The sequence below is a fragment of the Bacillus rossius genome, chromosome 1, assembly GCF_032445375.1.
Source record: "Bacillus rossius redtenbacheri isolate Brsri chromosome 1, Brsri_v3, whole genome shotgun sequence".
Taxonomy (NCBI): Eukaryota; Metazoa; Arthropoda; class Insecta; order Phasmatodea; family Bacillidae; genus Bacillus; species Bacillus rossius.
In genome coordinates this window covers 127388295-127412192 of record NC_086330.1, presented here as the reverse complement: position 1 = coordinate 127412192, position 23898 = coordinate 127388295, and the positions used below count along the sequence as shown (strand labels likewise).

Here is a 23898-nt window from a genome sequence, read left to right as displayed (position 1 = left end):
TTATTCAAGTTTGTCTTATGCGTGAGATCACACAGCACTCTAAGTACATAGTCTTGAATTTCAGGTTGACTTGAATCCCAGGCTATCATTGTGAATTACTGTATATTTACAGCTAGAATTTGATAGTTTAAAATTTCAACTTATGAAATAATTTTCAGTTATTTTTATAAATGTTAATTATAATGTGAGCAGATTATTTGTTTCCTACCAACACAAACTGAGTTCGATTTTGTGCAGGTTAAACCTCGATTTTTTTGTCTAGTGAGAAACATGGTAAGCCGGTTGATTTTCTCAGGGTACTTCGGTTTCCCAACCACTGGATTACATTGTTGTTCCATTCCAGTGCATCACCTTTCATCCAGCTCTGATAACTTAACAATGTCGACTAGAAGCTAAACCTTCGTTCACTCGTTCAATCAATATCTCCATACGTTATATCATAAATAAATAACAAATAAACATTAATAAATTTTATTTTTGGGATGTGTTAAAGAAAGTATTTTTGTTCCACTATATCTCTGCAGTAAGTATTTGGAAGATGACACTCAGATGCATTTGAGATGAGTTCATCTATACTCTTGATATTAAATGTGCAGCTAGTATCACCTGAATGAATTTTAAGTATGGTGAGTGTAATTAAAATTCCTTTTAGTTAATTATTTGTTGGGTGATTGAAAAATTGCATTATTATTACTTTAATTCATTGAAGTCCGGTATTTTATTAACATACTCTAATTTTTACTTACATCCTGTAATGCATTTCAGTTATACCAGGGATGATGTCTGTATATAATACATTAAGCCAACTTTAATCACATACTGTTTCATCAACATTCAACCTCAAAACTCTTTACATTGAAAGATGGTGTTCAGCCAACTTCATTATGGATACTTGATATGCTAATTTCACAATTTTTCATTGTGAAGGATAATTATCCTAATTTTATTACAGTGTTACGTACATTACACTGTGCATAGGTATGGCTGGAGTTCTGATGATGGGTGGTTCTATCCTCAGGACGCAAATTCTAACTCCTTGATTTATTGAATAAAGAAACAAAAATTTTCATTTTCTTTTTTGGCATGAAACTTTGATACTGATAAGTCAACAACTATGTCACGTGTTTGTAGGCACGGTAGATGTTGGCTACGATAATTCAGCACAGCACAGCCTCGCCCGTGCTCTGTTTCTATATTTACTCTACGGTATTTGTAAACGGCAGGAAAGGACATTGTCACCAATCAGACCTGATGGGTTGGTCCTGTACCTACTCGGACGTTCTGGTGGTCACACTGTGGACCACAGCGAAATGTTATCACTATATGTGGAACTATTGTTCAGGTAACCACTATGTGACACCTGTTTTGAGTAAATTAACCGGTGGATGTTGAAGCATCGCCATTGAGCCTTCGACCTGCGATGCTTGAGGCCTCGCGGTGTGTCTGTGACCTTCCTCAGCCCAACCTGCTCAGCTTGACCGAGGCCGTGCCCTGCTTGGCCCGTGATGCACGTTCAGCAGGCTGACCCGAGCCAGGCTTCAAGGCCCCCATCTATCTGGGCACATACACTGTGAGCAGAGCTTCAGAAGAGACCACGCCAAGTGGGGTGTATTTACGAAAAACGTTTAAGAATGTGCTTAGGGCAGTTGATTAATTCTGTTTTTAAACTGTATTTCTATACATAAAACACGTAGTAAAGATTCTTGAAAGCACTCAATGGACTTGCATTACAACATTATCTTCAATTCTCTGCCATGTAATGTTATAGTTACCTTTTAAATCTCATGGTTGCTCTATCACAACAAGAAGGCTGACTGCCAGCCCACAGATATGCACTTAGAAATTATACTGTGCTAGTGTTTCTTGTCATTGCTGTTGTTTAAGGGATGTTTCCATAAATTTATCATGATAGTTCTCTGATATAAAATTTTTCACTAGGCATTTACCAGTTGTTATTCAGTAGCGGTAAAAGAGTCGGGCAAGTTGCTATTAGTACGATCCAATTGCATGACCAAACAGGAAATGTAATAAAGCTTTTGTGATAAATTTATGGGAATAGCTCTTGGCATAATATTAATGACAAAAATGAACTAGCCAACATAGTGTGAAAGACAGTGCCTTAAGGCTGTAGTATCCTAAATTATTTTGCTTCTAATATTTTGTTGTTGTTGATGATTTTAAATTATTTCATTATATAGCAATATTTGTTTTAAAAGGTTGTTTCTACATAACAAGTTCTTATTTAATAATTTTATGAACCTAATGGCAAATTTTTTTGTTAGTCTTAGCATGTACTGAAAGCATGAAATCATATGATATACAGTTTGGATTAACCGTTCAGTGTATCTTTGTCTTGAAACTTATTTATAATATATAATTGATTAAATTAATAAACCATTGAACCATTGAATTGAGTTTTTTGGGATTTATGAAAAACCTAATTTATATTTATTTACGAATGGTGTACTGAAAACAAAGAATTTTAGACAAAGGCTACGTACGAATGGTTAATTTAAAACTGTATACCACATAATTTCATGATTTCAGTACAATGCATTAGAACATTAAGCTACTTCTCCTAATATGTTGTCTGTTGGGGCAGTTACAAGATAGGGTATGTTTTAAGTTGTTTTTTATGAAGATGTTAACAGGAAAGACTTAAAGAAGTAAATTCCAAAATGTTCAAATTAGCTGAATGTACTGCATATATTATTTTCCATAGTCTACCATTAAACACTTTACGTATAAGTTTTTGGTCCTTTGTGATAAGTATATCTGTGACAGAATACAGTGTGTTACTTTCCTTGTTGTCTTTACTGTAAACTGTTTCTTTCTGAGACTAACCTGTATATTTAATTCAGTAGTGAATTTCTTTTAAAACTACTATTTATTTTTCAAGTTTTAATAAATGAGTAACTTACTTGGTAAGAGTTATTTCCTTCTGTATCTTTTTTTACGTGAATCTTTTGATAATGCCAAGATGAAATATTTAGTATGTAGTTTATACTAGACCGTGAAGAAAGCACATAATTAATCTGAAACATAATTAGGTTACTCAGTAGACACCTGAGATTTGAGGTCTCGCTTATAACTGAACAAAAAAGATGTTTCAGAATTTGTGATGCGGGTCATGGACTAGCATAAGTCACAATGTAATCTATGCTCAGAAGTCAGCTGGTTAAGCGCTAGAGGGTGCTTTCCAGCAAACGATATAAACGCATAGTTCACTGCATCCGTTGTTGTCTGTGCTGTCAAAGACGGATTGGAGGGAGGGGGTAAGGTGCCTCCTCCCCCTCCCCCTCCTCCTTGTGCAGGATAATCTCTACTAATATTATAAAGCTGAAGAGTTTGTTTGTTTGTTTGAACGCGCTAATCTCAGGAACCACTGGTCCGATTTGAAAAATTCTTTCAGTGTCGGATAGTACATTTATCGAGGAAGGCTATAGGCTATATTATATTATCAACTAGCTGCAGTACCCGGCTTTGCCCGGGCTGAACACCGGGTGATATATTGTCCGAGAGTTACAGCAAATTGGATAGCGATATCTCCAGTGTGTTGGACATTAAGAAATGACACATAATTACTGTTTGTGTATCTGTGACCTATGATTTTCTGTTTACCCATGGCGATCGGTTTAAAGGTTTAGAAGTTGATGCGCTACAGCGCCATCTAGCGGCGAGTTACAAAAAAAATGGATAGCATACAAACCTTCTTCATGATAAAAACACTTCGATGTGCCAACTGTCATGGCGATCGGTCAAACGGTGTAAGAGTTTATCGACGTCATACATGTCAACATCCAATTATATATGTTCTTATATTTCGAAATTTTGGGGCTTTCACTTTTGTGGAAAGTGGATGTTCAGGACCTCGAATGGTTTGGAACAACTCCATCTTGAAACAAATTATATTTGAAATTCCTAAAATTATCGAAATTTTGGGGCTTTTTCCCAGAGGATGGCGGGGGGTTCGAGGACCCTGAATGGCTCGAAAATACTTAAAATCGAAAGAGAAAGATTTTTAAAAACTTTTAAACTTTCGAAATTTTGGGGCTTTAACCACCTGGTGGGGGGGGGGGGGGGTTATTTTGAGGACCCCGAATGGCACGGAAACACTCCAAATCGAAAGAGATATAAAGGAATATAAGAATGTAGGCATTTACTGTACTCCTATCTACCATAATAACAATATTGACAAATAGAAAAACTTATTACCTACCTAAGAATAATTTTCTAAATAAATTAATAAATAACTATATGTTTAAGAATTTACGTACATACATAATAAAACAAAAAAAAAAAACTAAGGATGTTTGTGAAACTATTTTTTATTTGTCATAATGTTTAAATTATTTGTAGGATTTGTTTATATGTAGAACTGTGGTGGCAATATTCCGCTTATCCAAAGGAGTATAGAAATTAATAGAGATATCACTCCCTGTACACACCACAAATCTTTGAATTAATTTAAAAAAAAAAAAAAAAAAAACATAGTCCAAAATGAAACAAAAAGTATAAATAACAAATAATATGACAAAAAAAATTATTCAACTGGAATGACAATGTTAACATCCACCTGAAATTTAATAGAAGTAGGTAGGTAAGAATACAAACACACACACACACACACACACACACACACACACACACACACACACACACACACACACACACACACACACACACACACATGCACGCACCCACGCACACACACGCACACGCACACACACGCACACACACACGCACACACACACGCACACACACACGCACACACGCACACACACACGCACATAAAATTAATGAAATTAAAACATACATAAATAAAATTATCTCACACTGAACCAAACATAATGTTTAATATGAAATAAAGGAAGAAGGCAATTACACGTAACTACTCTAATTAATAAAAAAAAATCAACCTACCTGAAATAGTAAAATTCAAATTTTTCAACAATATATTACATAATTGATAAATATTTCTGGTCTTCGGTCTCAGTAGCCCTAAGACTCTTGACACTCAGCAGATAAATTATAAACACTAAACCAAACTCCTTGCAAATAAGTAGGTACTGTAAAAAAAATATAACAATATTGACAATAGAAAAAATAAGTAGGCCCTACCAACCTATGAATAAATTTCGAAGAAATTTATAAGTTTAAGAATTTATATACCTACAATATATTAAACTTGAAACTATCCACACAATAAAAACCTAAGAATGTTAGGGAAACTAATTTTTTTATTTGTCGTAATACCTAAAATACGTATGTTTCCAAAATGAAACAAAGTATAAATAATGACCAATTTGACAAAAACAAATTGTACAACTCGAATGACATTGAAAACATACACGTGAAATTTAAAAGAATTATGAGTGCCCTAGGTAGGGGAAAAAAAATATATATGAAATTAAATAAAAAAAATGGGTGCGTGTACTTAGGTACACGCATGAGAAGTTATATTTCTTTGGCATCATTAAAAAATAGTTTTTAATTGCATGCAAAAATATTGCGTGGAGTCCCTCCGCGCGGAAGAAGTGAAACTTCGTAATGTGGAAATGAAAATAGGAAGGGGTAGAAATTGATTTTTAATGAAATCATATTGTATCAAATAAAACTAAAAAAATAAAGGAAATAAATTTGTAACGATTCATAGATTGATCTTCAGAGAGAGAGAGAGAGACACCTATTGAATTTCTATAAAACTTACTTTTTTATGAGAGCAGATTTTCATGAAATAAATCATGAAATCATTCAATGATAAAAGCTGTTTATTTAATTAAGAGGATGGGTTCGCCCCAAGGAGAAAATTGACGCGGCGAGACCTCGTGGACATAGAGAAATAACACACACTCACTATTTATGTGTTTATGAAACATGATTTTTTTCTGCAATTTAAATTGTAATATACAAAAACGGTATTGAAAATTGAAACAAATATGGCGACACTACAAACTGTCAAGATCTTTATTTTTTTCTTACTCTCTACTTAGTTCCTTACAATAGAAAAACGTAACGTAATGGCTTGAAAGCTATTGCTCGGCAGGCATAGAGGAATGACACTAACAGTTTGTATATCTGTGATACACATTACATAAAATTAAGATATATTTTTTCAAACCGTTTAAAGATTTTTTTTTTAGACTAAAGATAGCCTATGTCCATCCCCAGGATATAATCCATCTCCTTGCCAATTTTCATAACGATCCGTTTAGCCGTTCAGCCGGGAAAAGGTAACAAACAAACACACATACAGACAGACAGACAGACAGTCAGTTACTTTCGCATTTATAATATTAGTATAGATAACATTAGGGATCCTTACTAAAAGTCCAATTTAGAATCAAATGCGTTGGAGGGGGTTAGATACAACATGCAGTACACGTATGAAGTGTGTGTTGACAATGCCGCAGGCGCTAGAAGTTTATTTCCTATTGCCTACTAACATTGTTGCCATGCACTAGATGCCTTATCATTCTTAATTTTCCCATACAAGTAAAAAACACCCGTGTGATATTAACAACGAAGCAATCAGTACCCTCATAAGAGTTCAATTAGTATTTAAATACTTTTTATCACTTTAAATCGCAAACCTAAACTATTGTTTTTTTCCCCTCTCTGTGTTTAATTTTTTTTTTACTAGAATTAGTTTTATTATTTTTTATTATTTTTAATTAATTTTAATTTTTCTGACCATCAATAATTACAATTCTGACAAGGACTTGTGTGTGTGTGTTTTGTGTGTGTTGTGTGTGTTGTGTGTGTTGTGTGTGGTGTGTGTTGTGTGTGTTGTGTGTTGTGTGGTTGTGGTGTGGTGTGTGGTTGTGGTGTGTGGTTGTGGTGTGTTGTGGTGTGTGTGTTGTGTGGTTGTGGTGTGTTGTGTGTTGTGGTGTGTGTGTGTGGTTGTGGTGTGTGTGTTGTGTTTTGTGGTGTGTGTGTTGTGGTGTGTGTGTTGTGTGTTGTGGTGTGTGTTGTGTTGTGTGTAAGCGAAATACCACTCACTGACTCACTAATCACGAGATCTCTAAAACTATACACCCGATTGACTTGAAATTTAGCATAGTTACTCATTTTGTGATGTAGACACTCACTAAGAATGGATTCTGCTGAAATCCGATCCCAAGGGGAGTTTCGGGGGCGTAATATATCAAAATTTCCAGTTTCTGGTAGGAAATCACCATGGCAACGGCTGTTGCTTTGTTGATGCTTCATTCGTCTCAATGGCAACGACTATTTTATTGTTAGTGCAGTCCTCATCACCGTTGAAATTTTGCGGGTACTTTAAATATCAAAAATTGCCCTTTTTTTCAAGTATATATATTTTACAGACTTGAAACTTCACAGTAATGTTCCTTATGTTACGCAGGATGACATTTTCCAAAAATTAGATCCCATGGGTGGTTAAAACCAGGCAACAGTGGGTACTTTGTCTGCATGAGAACAGGATTTTGCATTGATCATGCCTTCTGCGTCTCCATGGCAACGGGCATCGCGCGGCAGTGGCGTACCTACAAGGAGGGGCATGTATAATGAGTGGCGCAAGAGTGATCTGCCTGTAGACTGCCGTAGCAAAGTACGGGTACATCAGTTGTACGTTGCGTGCACAAGTCGGGAAACCATCGGTGCTATTCATTTTCTCTCCGGTACATTATACAGCATTGTAATATATTTTCACTGAATTTTTTTTTATTTACCATTACTGTAAATGGGAGATGTGGCTTAATTTTTTTCCATTAGTATAGCTGTGCGAAGCCGGGTCGGGCAGCTAGTAATAAATAAAATTAGCAACAAGAAATAAAAGTTTTAGGTATGAGCATTGTCTGTAGTTTTGTTGCTCCCAGCTCTACATCAGCTAATTGGTTACTCCAATATTTGTTTATTGTTTATTAAGTTCTCAATATGTAAAATTATGACAAATGTTTGTAAACTACAAGAAGTGTGAACTATAAGGTGAACTTGAAAAATAATTATACACTATAAATAATAAGGAAATGAAAAATTATCTAATTTTTTTCTGTATATGTATATATGTATATATTCTTTTCATAACTTTTATATTGGACCTGGAATATGTATAGTATTTAAGTAATACAACAGTAAAAGTAAGTTAGTTTCTGTACTTTGTTAAATAATTTTTTAATATTGTACTAAAAAATTGTAGCAATTAAAACTAACATTTTTTTTTAAATTTTTGGCCATTAAACCTTGAATATTTTACTATTTCTTAAAATACAGTAGATACGTGAACTATAACGAAAACTTAAATACTGGTAAATACATGGGGTATGAAAAAATTTAACTTAAAAAAATTTAACTAGTATTTTACATGTATGCCAAACTAATTATGCCTGGTACTTTTAGTGCTGTTGTGGAAAAAAAAGGAGGGGGTGGTAGTTTGCTAACCACAAGTTCTGCCCAGAGTGAAGGAAAGCTTAGATCCGTCCCTGTGTTTTGTGGATCTCCAACAAGATACATGAATAAAGAAGGCTGACAAGCATTTCACAGCTTGTGGACTGAAAGCAGGTGGAAGCAGAAATACTTTATAGAGAACATTTTCTAAAAGACGCTGCCGGATGTGAGAACCTTTCAACGTTTACTTCAACATCTCTGAGAAAGAGGCTCCTTCGTGAATTGCAGGCAGAATACCGGGTGTGTAAGAGGTGTGTCCTGTCATTTATTCTCTTTGTCTTGTTTCTCATCATTTCACAATATAGCATGTACTGTCCTCTAGCACTTTACCATTTGACTACTGAGCATATATTGCCAGGTGATATGTGCTTCTATAGTTATGTTCTATCACCCCCCTAATGTATGTACCACACATTTTTAAACATGCTGTATTTTGTACTAAAGTTAATAGTGTGGTTATCTGAATAGTTCACACCCAGCCATATTTTACATTACTAATTTTTTTATTAATTTTTTTAGTCTTGGAGTACGGTTACATGTCAAATTAATCTTAATACTATCTTTCAACTTAAGTTTTGACCAATGTGCCACTTTCCATACTCTTTGGACAAATAATTAAAAATTAACTTTTTTAATATACACATTTTGAGATTAGAATTGATCAAATAACTAATTACATTTTCACCTTTTGAAAGTCAAATCTAAAAAAATTAAATTTGGTACCTGTAAATTTTTGTAAATTGGATTATATATGCTTTATTGTATATTTCCATCTTATGTTTATTTAGAGACTTGTGCAGTAAAAGTAATTGTAATATTATAGTGTGTTAATAATTTTTGTCCATACATTCTTCCGTAAAAAGTCATAGAGACTGTTAGATTTAGTATTATTAAAATAAAAACACTTGAGAGCAAATAATTATTAAATCTCTACATCTTAAATACAATTTTAAACTTCGGTTTGAATATGTAAGATTCAAATTAATCTTGAATGGTGAGTTGTCATATCTGAGATCACCTTACCCTCCCGTCGCGTATATTTTTATATTCTGGGTTTCCTTATATAATAAAAAAAAGAACCTTACTAACCAGATATTTTTACAGTAGATATCTTTTTTTATTCAATTACAATTAAAATTTTTGCTATTTTACATTTAAATTTTCAAGTAATGTTTTAGATATTTTCAAGTGATTGGAATGAATGTTATACTTATTATTAAAGAATTGATTTTGATTAATTGTATTTTAATTATAGTTGTGAGAAAATAATAAATTTATTTATTCGAGCAAGGTGGTGCAATGTTGATACGTTGCATTCGTGAGGACCCAACTTGGATCCTGTTTCATCCATCCTGATTTTTGTTTCCCACTCCAGGCGAATAGTGGAATAGTTTCATACAACAAGCCATGGCAAATTCCTTTTCCAACATCCCCAACTTTTATAGTGTTTGTCAGTCTCTAATGACCTCGTCGACTAGACATAAAACCAAAATAAATAAATTAAATTTAAATTATACAATAATTCATGTACAAGTCTGGAAAGCCAAAGAAGTTGGTATTGGACAGGGAAGTTCAGGAAATGTTCTCTAAATCATGGAAAAGTTATGGAAGTCCCTCAGTTACAGCAATTTGAGGAATAAAAGTCATGCTCCAGTCTGCCATCACTCACTGTGAAAGGTTTTTTTTTTTTTCAAGATATTGGTTTAGTGCATATTCATACACACTTTAAAATAGTATATGCAAGGTTCTGTTTGAACCAGGCCATCCATGGGGATGGTAAATGCTGGATGCTGGAATTTATTTATTTCTTTCAGATATTTGTAAAATATGTAAAATTATTTTTTAAAAATCAGTTGGGGATATTTGTAATTTTGGTCATAGTAAAGTCAGGGTAATTTTATGCACTTTTGTGTGAACACACTGACTAAATGACAATTTTTGAGGCTTAATATTCATCTAACTCATTAATTTCATTAATGTAGAGCAAAATCATTTAAAAAAAAAAAAAAGGAAAGTTCCCAATTTATTTATTTTTTGGCCTGTTGATATTGATGTTTCCTGAAAAGAAAATGTTCCTGCAGTCACGAACTTGTAGGTATTTTTTAAGTTATTTTTAGCTTTGGTAAACTAAGAAAACATTATTCATTTTAACTTTAAAATGAGTCATCTAATTATACCTAAAATAAATATAAGAAGTCTTTTCTTCCATAAGAGCCAGAATGCAATGACATGTAGAAATTGCAGATGGTGGTTATGATGGTGATGGAGTCGTTTTTGTTGCAGGGATGGTGAATTTTGTGAGGAGCCAAACCGGCACCACAATCATAATGTATAATGGCTTCATGTACAACAGGAACCGTACAGTGTCGGACAGGATTTATTGGGCGTGCGCCTCTTACAAGAAGACAAACTGCCGCGCACGTCTTGTCACCACGGACAACTCTCATCTCGTCACTGTTACCGACAGTGAGCATAACCACATGCCAAAGAAACATACCTTCTGGAGATAAACATTCTGGTCATAAAAAAATGTTGGACTTTTTTTTAAATTAATTTTGTAAATGTACTTTTAGGTTACCCTAAGAGTGTATTCTGTCAGACTTGGCAACATTAGTATAAAGTTCATAGGCTTTCACTGCCATTTATAAATTGGCGTGTGGGTTTTTTCTGCATTTGTTTGTAATTAAATATTTATGATATTTCTGTAGTCATTGCATGTTCCATCATCAGGGTGGCATATTGCAATTATAACATTGAACCAAATGTTGGAAACTATTTCTTCCAGCTTGATTTGGCAATAACTCACAAGCTAAGCCAGTTTGGAACCAATAGTAGTAGTTTTTTTTGTCATATGTTAAAAATGAGGTGTCTTAGTAAGCACTGACAAACGTTAAGGGATTCACTGCAAAATATCACTTAAGATTAATTTTTATTAAAATAACTAATGTAGTTGAAAGTACTGATTAAGTGTCATATAGAGAGTCAGGCAGCATAAGAGTATGACTCATGAAATGGAAAGTTAATGTCAATTTATACTTTATAGAATGAGATTTATCAAACTTTTCAAAAATAAAGGTTTTCTAGACAAAAAAAATGATAAACTTCTTTGTTTTATACATAAATTTTCTCTGAATAAAGTTAAAAAAAAAAAAAAATTCTGGTTAGCTTCAAGACATATAAATCTGTGTATAGGGGATGATTTATATCTTCTGTAAATACATTTTCTATTGCTTTGATTGCCTAGCACAGTATCCAGATGTCAACCGTGAGGCACGGTTACAGTGCAATTATGTTTTGTGGAACTCTTGTGCATTGCGAGTTTGTGTTAGTTTATGTTAGTTAATCCCATAGTAATTATACTTTACATATGTAGTAGTGTTCATGAACCCTCTACAACTACTCCTTGTACATACATTTTATGGAAAATGGCTGAATAATTTCTCACATTACAATAAGGTGATTAATTCCGACAGTGTCATGTTGCAAGGCTAATACTGTAGTGGAGTGTATTCAGTCTATTAACATAAAAACAAACCATTGTAGAGCAAGTTGCATTTAAGGGACATCAGTTATTTCTATAACTATGAAACAAATTTGTATGTAAGGGTCTGACAAGGGGAAAAGCTACAACTTTCGGATCACAGACTTATTTCAAACTTTGTGCACTTTTAGTAGTCCATTGGGAAAAAATGTGATAGTAAGCGGTACATTTATTATTACTTTAACAAAAATAATTAATAACAATAGAGCAGTCTTACACATTGTCAAATATTAGTTCATTAGGTATCCAGATAAATTATTTGTTTATGTAATAAAAATCAACACGAATAAATTGAGGACTTAGCAGGGATTGTCACCAACTTCACAGCTAGTATGGGTGGTTAGACTTATCATCTTAGCCAGTAAAATTTTATTATTATATATTATTCTTAACTGCTGAATCACCTTGTAGGGAGCTGATCTCCTTAGAGGGACTTGCATGTTACTGGTGCATCTACCTCAAGACTGATCTTGATCAGGGGGTACATCTTTATCCACGTAGACAGGTTACGTAGTATCACAGAGAATTCTACCAGTTTGATTCCAAGGGAGCCGAAACCCTTCCAGTGAGCCTAAATGACTTTTCAGTTTACATCTTATTCGGAACTTAACACCTATAACCACGAACTCGTTACCATGGGTTACAATGACCCAAGTGAGCCCTGTGCAACCAGTAAAACCAACTTTTAAACCTGCGCCCGTGCCGGTCTTTCTCAGAACTGTCCTGTGTTACCGCACCCAATTTTCATAACCAGGGCTCAGGCTAGCTGAGTGAGGACCTAGTTCGCCAGCAACCCAGGGGAGCAGTGTGATCTGATTTTGCACGACCTGGAAATGTCAGCAGACGGTTGCGCCAGGGCACACAGCTGAGCAAACACCACCTTCAGGAATCTGTTGCGCTTGCACTGCCGGTGTCCATGTTCGCTGAAGCTCCTGTAACCAAATTATGCCACCTCGTGACTGTGACACCCACACAGAGCCCAGACAATGGTAACACAAAAATTTCTGACACAACTCGTACACAGCGTACAAAACTCTTTCCACACCATTTGGGATAATCTAGTTATGGAATATGCACAGTGCCAATCATTTTGACAGTTTATTGGTATTGAATATGGTCTGAATGTCTTCAACATATGGTTGATTCAGGAAAGACAGTTTAAAGCAAAAATCCTAAACCTATGTGTGGCAACATATGAACACTTTTTTTACCTTTATATACAATTTGAATGTGTCTAGTGTAGTGTTTACAGAAATAAAGGTAGTGTTATGACTTAAAAATTGCTTGTGATGTTTAGAACATATTTTGTTTTATATGTACTATTTGTGTAAAGCTGTAGAATTTTTTTGAAGCTGAGGCACTTGCCTAGGAGAGCGAAAATAAACATACTAATGGCTGATGAGTTCTTTTCTCAAGAATAACTTATTATTATTTTTGAGGTCTTTGTATTAATATAATTTAAAAGCTATTGTTCATGCCTGCATGTCATATATAAAATATATATTTAAAGTACAACCAATGACAAAAAACATAAAAAATATGCATTATAGACACTGTGTTTCATTGCTTGTATTCATTGTAGGAGAGTATGCAGTTGTGTTGTGAACAGTCAGTCAGGTGTAATAATTAATAAATAAATTTTATTTTTGTAACACTGGAATTGTGAGGCCTATGATTCAGATAAACTATGGCTCCATGCCGGAAATCATAAATAAACAGTCTTTTAGTACAGGTAGATAACAAGAGTGATTTCAGAAAAAATAAGATGATTCTATAGTTTACTTGGCCGGGGAAATTTGAAGACCTGTAGCGATGTAGTAGGAAAACAAAATTTTCTGGAAGCTTTTGTGCAACCAAGGAAGGTTCTGTGTCAGGCTATGTCAATGAAAGATTCCAGAAGGAGCAATCGGCCTGAGACATAGCAGACACACATAATATGTTATATAGTGACTCACAAGTTGAGGTTTGGTTCAGACACGTCAAAGAGCTTCTATAGTCCACGCGAGGCGCAGTGACCCACCCTGTACATAGTAATCTTTACTACGAGTCTGTAAGATTGGCTAGGATTTTCAAGCTTATTCATACCGAATAAAATAATAACTTTGTGTTAAAATGTATCGAATTGTATGTTATGGGAGAAGTATACAATAAATAGCTAGAATATTTCTGAGATCATTAGGTAATTGAATTTCTTACTCCAACATACCCACCCAGAAGAAGAGATATCCATTCTGCTTGGGAATACAACAAAACATTTTGGTGTCAGATGTGGGGTTGGAGTGGCTATCACACCTGTAAATAGGCAGCATCGGTGGCGATAGTACGGTTGGAGTGGCTATCACGCTTAGAAATAGGCAGCACCACAGCACTGTCAAAGAGTCGAGACGTCAACAGAACAACAAGCAACAAGATGTCCTGTCTCGTGAGGAAGAAGTTAAGTGGCCGGAAAATTGCAAGAGAAGAGGGAGAGATAAGCAGCTGCACGGTGAGGCATGAGATAAAGAGGGCGATGAATCGGAAGACATCGTCCGGCTACGACGAGGGTCCACGACAGGGCTCTTGAGCATACAGTACTGAGCGATAATGACTTCAGATAATGAAGCAGCATCAAACCAACGTCCAGGGCGGTCAGAAGAGGATCGGCGCTCGTCGGGTGTATCCAATTTCACCAGCTTAACGTCAGTAGGAGTGACATCGGCATAGGTGTCATCATGCAAACAAGAGTTCCTACTGTAAGGTATGTGTAAGGAAGTTTAGCATTATAACATCAACAGACCTGCTAACTCTCACGATTTTGGTGCGAGGCTCACAATTTTAAGGTCCATCTCACGCCCTCACGCCAAAATAGTGTTTCCTCACGATTTTTCGGGGCCCCAAGATTTTGTTTGTAAAAGTTACAAAACAAGTTTCACGAAAGCTTACAGTAACGAGTTTCCATCAATACTCGAGTCACGTAAAGGAAGCAATTTTGCGTTTTGTAGCGTGTGCCATGCTGATTTTTCTATCTCGCATAGTGGAAGAGGAGACACTGTGAAACATGTCACTACAAAAAAACACAACTAACACGTGAAGTGTATTGCTTCCAATAAAAAAATTAATTTTGCTGTGAACAGTGATAATAGTGTTACACGAGCAGAATGTTATTTTACATCTTTTTTAGTTGCGGCCCTGCATGATCACTACACGACAGCGCTAAATTATGTTCAACTAAATTAAATCTGCAACCTATAATTTGTTGAAATAAATTTTGAAGCAGAGACCATATAACATATGTACAGGTATGTCACTTAAATTTAAAGATTCTCATTTGTTGTTTTTTATATCTAACCTGTATTTATGGGCCTGAAAATTTTTATCGAGGACCTCATGATTTTTTAAATTTGAATGTTGGCAGGTCTGCATCAACTACGAGTACATTGATAACAATAATATTTTGCTGATTCCTTAAATCTTTTGAGAAAAATAATTATTATGGCTGAAAGCACAGAAGTAAGCGATTCTGGTGACTTGTAAATTTCAATAACGGACACACTAAAATTAATTAGCCAACCATTTGATGGTAGTAAAAATAACCTGCGTGAATTTATTGATAATAAAGATACATCATTTGTGTTAGTAAATCCTGGTCAACATGGGGTCTTACTGAAATTTGTGAAATCAAAAATAATCGGGGATGCAAAGGCAAAATTCCTAGTAAGAGGAAAATTGCACTGTGCGTAGGACTATTGGTTATTACGTGTATAGGCTTTTCAATGCACTGCAAGGTAATGTTGAGTCTGTTGCAAACTGGGGTAGTAGAGTAGACACTATGGTCACTGATCTAAAGGAGGCCACATTACAATTATGTATAGAACCACAGGAGCAAGGTGTGCTTGCCCTAATTCACCATTTGGCACACGCATGCTTTACACAAGGGTTGAATAACGATCAAATACAAACGATCTTGAGGAGTAAGAGTTCTCAAATCAACACACTAGGAATGATGGTAGAAGCAGCATTAGAAGAATAATCTAACTGGTTGTCTCAGAAGGAGATAAACCGTGCAGTATCCAGCAAGATAGCCATGACCATTTCACGCAACTTATGTACAAACTACAGTAAATATGGGCACAAGACCGACAAATGTCTCTTAAAGGGGCCTATGAAAAAGGGACACTTAACTAATAAAAATGTACACGTGAATAGAATGCAGGAGTATGAGGGAAAAACTTTTTATACACCTGTTACAGATAATGACGAGACATTAGGAAGGAAGGAGGACTTCAAAAGAAATATGCAAAATAGAAAGGATGTAACATGCTATGTCTGCGGCAAGCAAGGATACGTCGCTAGGGAGTGTTACCATAGGAACGGAACAAACCGGTTTTGTGAGAAAATAGGAAAAGATGTTGAACGGAGTATGTATGGGAGGTCCACCCACCCTCACAAAAATAGTACAGTTTGCCAGGAAAACAATAACAATATAAGGAAAGCGACTACAGTTAAAATAACAGGGAAACTAACAAGGGGGCTAGGCAAGTAGCCGGCCTGGAGCTCTCATGATGAAGGTTGTAATAGGCAGGAAATGTTGCAGAAAAAACACGGGGCAAGGAAAAAATTATGTGTGGGGAGTAGTACCCACACTAGCGCCATAATAGTGAGAATGGCAGAGATTGGAAGTGAAATAGAGTGCTCCGATATAACAATAATAAAACAAAAAATTTAAAAGATAATATATCTTATGTTAACCGTTCTGAAAAAACTAAGATATGTGGACTAACCACACGAGAGATGTACACCCGCGGGGCGATAACTCTCACGTTCATGCTATCCGATAGAAAAATAATGCAAAAATGCCAGGTGATACTCAAAAGTCCGCATGAGTGTATATTAGGACAATTTCCTAAGTACGTGTGAAGCAGTGATAAATTTTGAGAACAACACTGTGAAGATAGGAAGAAAAATAATTTATTGTGTAAAAAAATGATAGTAAGAATGGCATTTCAGAAATTCGTGTTCCTGCTAGATGCTAAAGAATAATCAGTAAATACGGATTCTAAAGGAGTAGGGATAGTCGTTAAACGCGAATTAGCACCAGGAGTCTACATAGGAAATAGCTTAACTGTGGTGAGAGGGGGCAAGTGTGTTTGCTCTGTTGTAAATATGAATGAACACGAAGTAAAAATCAATGTTCCCACCATAGAATTGGAAAAATGTGAATTAGGACAAATAAAGTGTAGTTTAGAGAACACACAAGAACGAAGGTCTGAAATATTAGAAACATTTCTGTACTTGGAACATTTGCATGAAAAAGAGAAAGAATCCCTTAAAAATTATGTACAGAATTTTTGAATATTTTTCATTTACTGGGCGATAAACTGTCATGCACTAACACGATAGACCACAGTATACCAGTCAATAGCACCTATAAATGTGCTACCGAATAGACTTCCTGAGATTCACAAGGAGGAAGTGAGATGGCAGGAAATGCAGATGATCAACGGCAGTGTCATTGAACCTAGTGATAGACCATGGAAAGCACCCATCCTAGTAATACCGAAAAAAATTAGACACGTCAGGACAACCAAGATTGGGATTGGTCGTGGACAATCAAAAATTGAATGAAGTGTCCGTAGGGTCAGTGCATCCGATCCCTTGTATAGTGGTGATTTTGGATTAATTAGGGCAAGCCAAATACTTTAGCTCTCTTGATTTAGCCAATGGATATTTACAGGTGCGAATGAAAAAAGAGTATCAGGAGAAAACAGCCTTTAGCACACCATCGGGACACTATGAAATGAAAAAAATAATGTTTGGTTTACTGTCAGGACTAGTAGTGTTTAGTTTACTTGGATGATATACTCATATAAGGACAATCCATTGAGATACTTAATGCCAGGTTAAAGGAAGTATTTACTGGACTGTGCATGCTCAATCTTAAGCTGTAACCAAATAAGTATGAATTTCTGCAGAAAGAGGTCACATATCTAGGGTTAAATAATTAGTGACGAAAGAGTCAGACCAGATCCCGCAAAAATGGAGAAAATATACAATTATCCCAGACCTAAGAATGCGAAGGAGATAAAGGTGTTCTGTGGATTAGCATTTTACTATAGAAGGTTAATTTACAATTTTAGTAGAATTGCGAAACCGTTGTACAATGTGGTGAAGATAGATGTAACCTTTTGTTGGGGAGAAAAACAGGAAAAAGCTTTCAGTGCTTCGAAAGGAATTGTAACGTTCGAAACTGTACTCCAGTACACAGATTTTGCCAATCCTTTTTTATTGACCACAGACACTAACCAGTTAGCTTTGAGAGCTATACTGCCCATGAGGAAGTAGGTAACGACAGACCAATAGTATATGCAAGTCGTACACAGAATAATGCAGAACAAAATTATTCTACGACCGAGAGAGAGAGAGATGCTCACGATAGTGTGAGCCACGAAGTATTTGAAACTTTATTTATTAGGGAGACATTTCATTATAACAGATCACAAACTTTACAATATCTATTTAGTGTAAAAGACCCTAGTTCTCGCTTGTTAAAATGGAGACTAAAACTAGAAGAATATTCGTGCGAGATAAGGTACAGGGCTGGAAAAACTATAACCCATGCAGACACATTAAGTAGGATACCATAAATTGAAGAGAATGGGATGAATTATTGCGAGTCAGGCATAGAACCCGCGATCATTGAGGAGAAAGTACTACGGCATTCAAACAACGGGAAAACCAGAAGTGATGTAACCAGTGAGGAATGATTGAAAATAATTAAGAAATTTCATGACACACCCGTAGAGGGGGCTGCAAGGGATGATACGTACATATGAGAGAATAAAGCAGAATGTTAAGTGGCCAAGTAGGAAAAAGGATATTGATACATTTATAAGGCACTGTGACTTGTACCAACGCAATTAACTGACCAAGTCACATGTTGGAATGTCATTAGAAATAACAGATACACCGGGAACAGTGTGGGAGAAATTTATTATGGATTTAGTTAGGCTGCTACTGGAGAGTGATAATGGTAATAAATATTTACTTACAATCCAAGACCTATTCTCAAAATATACCGTAGCAGACCTATGGCTAATCAGACAACAGGGTTGGTGGCGGAAGCATTTGTAAATTATATAATATTAAAATTTGATATTCCGCAAAAATTACTTGCGGACCAAGGAGGGAGCTTTACGAGTGATTTATTCCGGAGAGTATGCTAATTACTGAAAATTTCCAAAATTAAAACCAGTGCATACCATCTACAAAGCAATGGAGCAGTGGAGAAGTGGCACTGGGCATTAGCTGACTTTTTAAGACATTTTGTAGCACAAAACCAATGTGATCAGGATCAGTGGACAAATTACGCAACATTTGTGCTTAATACCAGGGCTACCGGAGTCTCTTCTTACGTGCTTATGTTTGGTAGATTACCAAACATACCAGGCTGGTTGCAGGAAGAACCAGTTGAAATTAATTATAATTATGATGATTATGTAAAAGCTGTAAAAGAAAAATTGTAGGAAACACATAAATTAGCTCAATAAAAATTGATATAAGTAAAGGCGCTATGTAAAACAGATTACGATAAAAGGATGAATGTACACTTATTTGAACCAGGGGAAAAAGTTTTACTGTATGACGAAATGGTAAGGAGAGGACGATCCAAGAAACTGTGCTGTCAATACATAAGTCCATATATAGTTACAAGTGTAGATGGAGTAAATGTTACCATACAAAAAAGAGGAAAGACTCTTAAGGTGCATGCAAAACAACTAAAATCATACTATTAATATTGTTGCAAAAGGACCACCATGACCCTGATGGTCATCCTTATCAGCACAATTACGACTGGAATAGGCTTAAATATGAGTGTGCAGAAGATAGAAGATTCGTCAAGTATATTTTATTAACACTGTGGAGAAGTACAACTGTATAACACACAATGGCATTTGGTGACTTACTCAAACATGAGTCATTTAGGGGAAAACAAATAGACTATCAGGGTATACATACATGCCTAATGGCTAATCTGTGTGCTAGAGAACAATTACAATACAAAAATAAAACTTTGTGTACTGCTAATATTAATAAAATTGTTAACTAAATAGACTCAGTAAAACAGTTGCATGATGTAATATTAGATATAAGTTCTAGTGATAGAAAACTGAAGAGAAGTATTTTTCCTTAAATATAATTGGACAGCTAAGCAAGGTAATATTTAGTACCTTAGATGAGAATGATGCTAATTTTTATAAAACTAAAATAAGGCAATTAGAAGATGAAGTTTTCTTAGGTTAAGCAAAGAGCAAATGTATTTTGTTCAATCCACCTTAGAAACAAATAATTGCACAACTAATGAAATATTATATTAGCAAGACAAAATGTAATTGAAGACAGACTTAAAAAAATAATAGACGAGATAAATAAAAGTAATGAGCAAATGTCAGGAATACTATCCAACCATAAAATTAAGAATCCTAGTGAATGAACATATATATATATATATATATATATATATATATATATATTTATTGTACACTGAAGTAGAGACAGGTAGGATTCAATATGAATTAATTTTAGCCAATTGAAATGCACTCAATGGAATTGTAAATCCACATATTATAAAACCCAAGCAAATCATTTACTACTTTAAGCAATATCAGTCCACCCATGAGGAAAATATAAACTTACCACTTCCAGGTATTTCTGGTAATTATAACTTGCTATTACACTTAATGGAACTGGACATATTTAGTAAAGGAAATATATTATGCTATGTTATAAAATTACCAGTAACCGACCAATTAAACTTTGAATTGTACAAATTAATACAACTTAAACATAAGGTAAAATGAACCACAAATCATTATACGTATTTATATAAAACCTAAGAATTATATAATTATGAAAAAATCTAAACGATACTACGCAACAATAAGTAAAGATATTATCAAGCAGTGTAAGTGGGTCACAAGTGAATTTAGAACTTGTAGACAAACTTTTACATTAGTAACAACTTATTCGTATGAAGAATGTGAAGCAAAATTATTACATACAGGTGGTTCAGTACCTACAGATTGCGAAAAACACATAGTAGAATTAGGACACCTTGTGGATACGCTTAGAGATGGGTGAATGGCTGTATGTAGCTCCCAGTGATGAGAAAACACAGTAGTGTGTAATAAAGGAAACCCCTTTGATATAAAAATTATAAATACTGAAAATTATAATTTTTGACTAATTGTAAAGGATATGGAAATAAAATACTTTTGGTTTCACAAAATATAATCAGTGTATATTCAGGCTCCAGAGATAGAATCCCAGAACTTAGCATGGATTTATAATGTTGTGAATTAGATAATAAAAAAGTAGATATAAGTGAACTAAAACATTTCCTACCACTTAAACCCATAGCTAATAGGTTAGACGACCTAAGCATAGCAAGTCATAAGGTATCTGAATTAAAACGAATGATACATGAACAAGAATGGAAACTCAATCATACAAATAATATCTCAAAATTTTATGTAATAACTTAAATATGTACTATTGGATTAAGTATGATACTATGTTTTTGTGTTTGTAAAAAGTGTAGTTGTTTAAAATGTATATTCCAATTGCTATCAAAATGGTGGAAAGACGACGATTGTTGTGCTTATAAATCAATTTGCTTTAAACCAGCTATTGTAAATACAATAGATTGAACCAAGGCAGTTAAATATCACAGGAGAGCAATATACATTTCAAATGATAATGTAGTAAGTGAAGATAAAGTAATGGGAGACACTTATAACCAAAGATTTGCTTCTGAAAGAGAAGGGACAAGCTTTCAATAAGGTTTTAATGGTGATTAACTTTACGACTAGAGAAACAAATTCTAACAAACTTGTTTCTTTCCCAAGGGGAGAGGTGTTGGATGTTGTGAACAGTCAGTCAGGTGTAATAATTAATAAATAAAATTTTTTTTTTGTAACACTAGAAACGTGAAGCCTGTGATTCAGATCAGCTTTGGCTTCATGCCGGAAATCATAAACAAACATAGTTAGGTAATTGCCTTTCACACTCCAACATACCCACCCAGAAGGAGAGATATCCATTTCGCTCGGGAATACAACAATTGAACTAATATATATTTAGCTTACACTTTGCTGATTCTTTTTCATTAATAATAATGTTAGGTTGTTGCTTTAAATTTAGAGGAAAACTTATTTCCTAGACTTCTGCATCATCCAGTTTAAAGGATAGGTATGCACTTAGTGATATGTAGTCTACTGTTCCACTTCGCCTCTCTTGCTCACACATACAAATACAGTCTTTGCTATATGGGCCCTGCAAAGACTTCCAAAAAAACTATTTGTGGAAATTTTTTTTTAACTTTTTGTTTCTCTTGTGATTGAATAATTTTTCTCCATGACTGAAAGAATAAATAATGTATTTTTACTCATTATGATGTTTTTTTTTAATTTCAGAAAAGTGAGAATTTTGACAGTTCCAGCTACAATTCAGGTAAAACAGTATTTTAAAACTCAATTATTTGAAGGAAAAATTTATGCCTATTAATATTTCCTTATTGCCAAAAATCAATAAGTTTTGTATTAATCTTTTGCCATTTCCCAAGAATTGCAGTTGATACAATGGTACTGCACTGAACCAAGTAGTGGTTGTTGGCAAGGAGGGGGGAGGCTCTAAGGGCTGAAGCTCCTACTTTCTGATCTCAACTTTCATGGGATAAAATGTTTAGGAAAAACTAGGTAAAACATGAGTTTCTGACTGTCACTGCCTGAACACTCATCTCGAGACACCGGGGATTAAGTCCCTGTCTGACCATCCTGATTTCAATTTTACTTGGTTTTCCTGAGATCACTCCTTGCTCATGGCGGGAAGGTTATGAACTGTAAGTCATGGATGATTCCATACCTAATATCCCTTATTTGTTTCTTTCTCCATTTTCATTTCTAATGACCTCATTGCTGATGAGATGTGAAATTCCATAAATTTAAAAGAAAAGTACTACCTTTACAGTTTTGATTAATGGTATATATACATTAATAATGTGTAATTTTTTTCATGTGTGTATTTGCAGCCATAAGTTGTCCAATTTGGAGTTAAGCTGTGAAACAATATATTTTTTTATAAAGCTACAATCAAACAAATTTCTTATGTTTTCTACTCTGCTGGCCATTAAAATTGCAACACCAAGGTCACACTTGAAGGATCCCACATTAAGAGAGGTATGATGCGAGTGGACAGTATATAGTGGAGTTTGTGTACACGTACATAGTGTGTATGTGTCTAAGGACTCAACAAACATATACAAGCAGGTTTTAGCATGTGACAGTGGGAAAATCGTGGCCTGTCGGAACTGTAGACTATACCCGCGGGCAACTGGTGCTCGCTTTGGAAGAAATGCAAGGATAGTGAAGTGGATATGGAATCAGCGGGTCGAGGAGGGATGGTTTGAGCAACAAGCAAGAAGCTAATGACCCGTTGCTTCAGTGAATGCAAGGCAGACATCTGGTGCGCATTGCAGCTACGGATGATACAGCAGCCCCCTCACTCAGGAGATCAAGCATGTGTCCGCATGTGTGGTTCGTCTCTGCAGCTTCAGAGCCGCTCTCTCAGGCGCCCAGTACTGCGACTGCCACTAACTACTTGCCTAAGGCATCAGAGATGGCAATGATTCAGGGAATGTTGGGTCTGGAGAAACGAGTGGCACATAATGTCTAACAGCACGGTGGGGCACGCCTAGTCGATAACCTGCATGATGCACCGTCATACTGGCCTGGAACCTGGAGTGATGACATGGGGTGGCTTCGGATTCCAGTTCAGTTCATGCCTAGCCTGCATCGTTTGTTAGCTGGACAGCTAGAGATATTGGAGCCTGTTCTTATGCCCTGTTGTCAAGCCTGCCTGCCGCTCAAACATTTTGGCACTCATCGTCCCATGTTTTCTGCACGAATTGTCAA

At 35.2% G+C, this 23898-nt stretch overlaps 1 protein-coding gene across 18 annotated transcripts in view; it reads left to right on the top strand.

Moving 5' to 3' along the window:
- Window positions 1–23898, top strand: part of LOC134545329 (broad-complex core protein-like) — a 164751-nt gene that overhangs the window by 66225 nt on the left and 74628 nt on the right. The window contains exon 5 of one of the 18 annotated variants that reach the window (XM_063388604.1): window positions 22402–22424. The exons of 15 other annotated variants lie outside the window; for them this stretch is intronic. In XM_063388604.1, the coding sequence (XP_063244674.1) occupies window positions 22402–22409 (8 nt within the window). In that variant the 3' untranslated portion in view covers window positions 22410–22424. Of the gene's footprint in view, window positions 1–1459; window positions 7939–10692; window positions 20439–22401; window positions 22425–23898 lie in introns of those variants that run through there. 2 more of the 18 variants (XM_063388584.1, XM_063388603.1) reach the window with 2 other exon arrangements.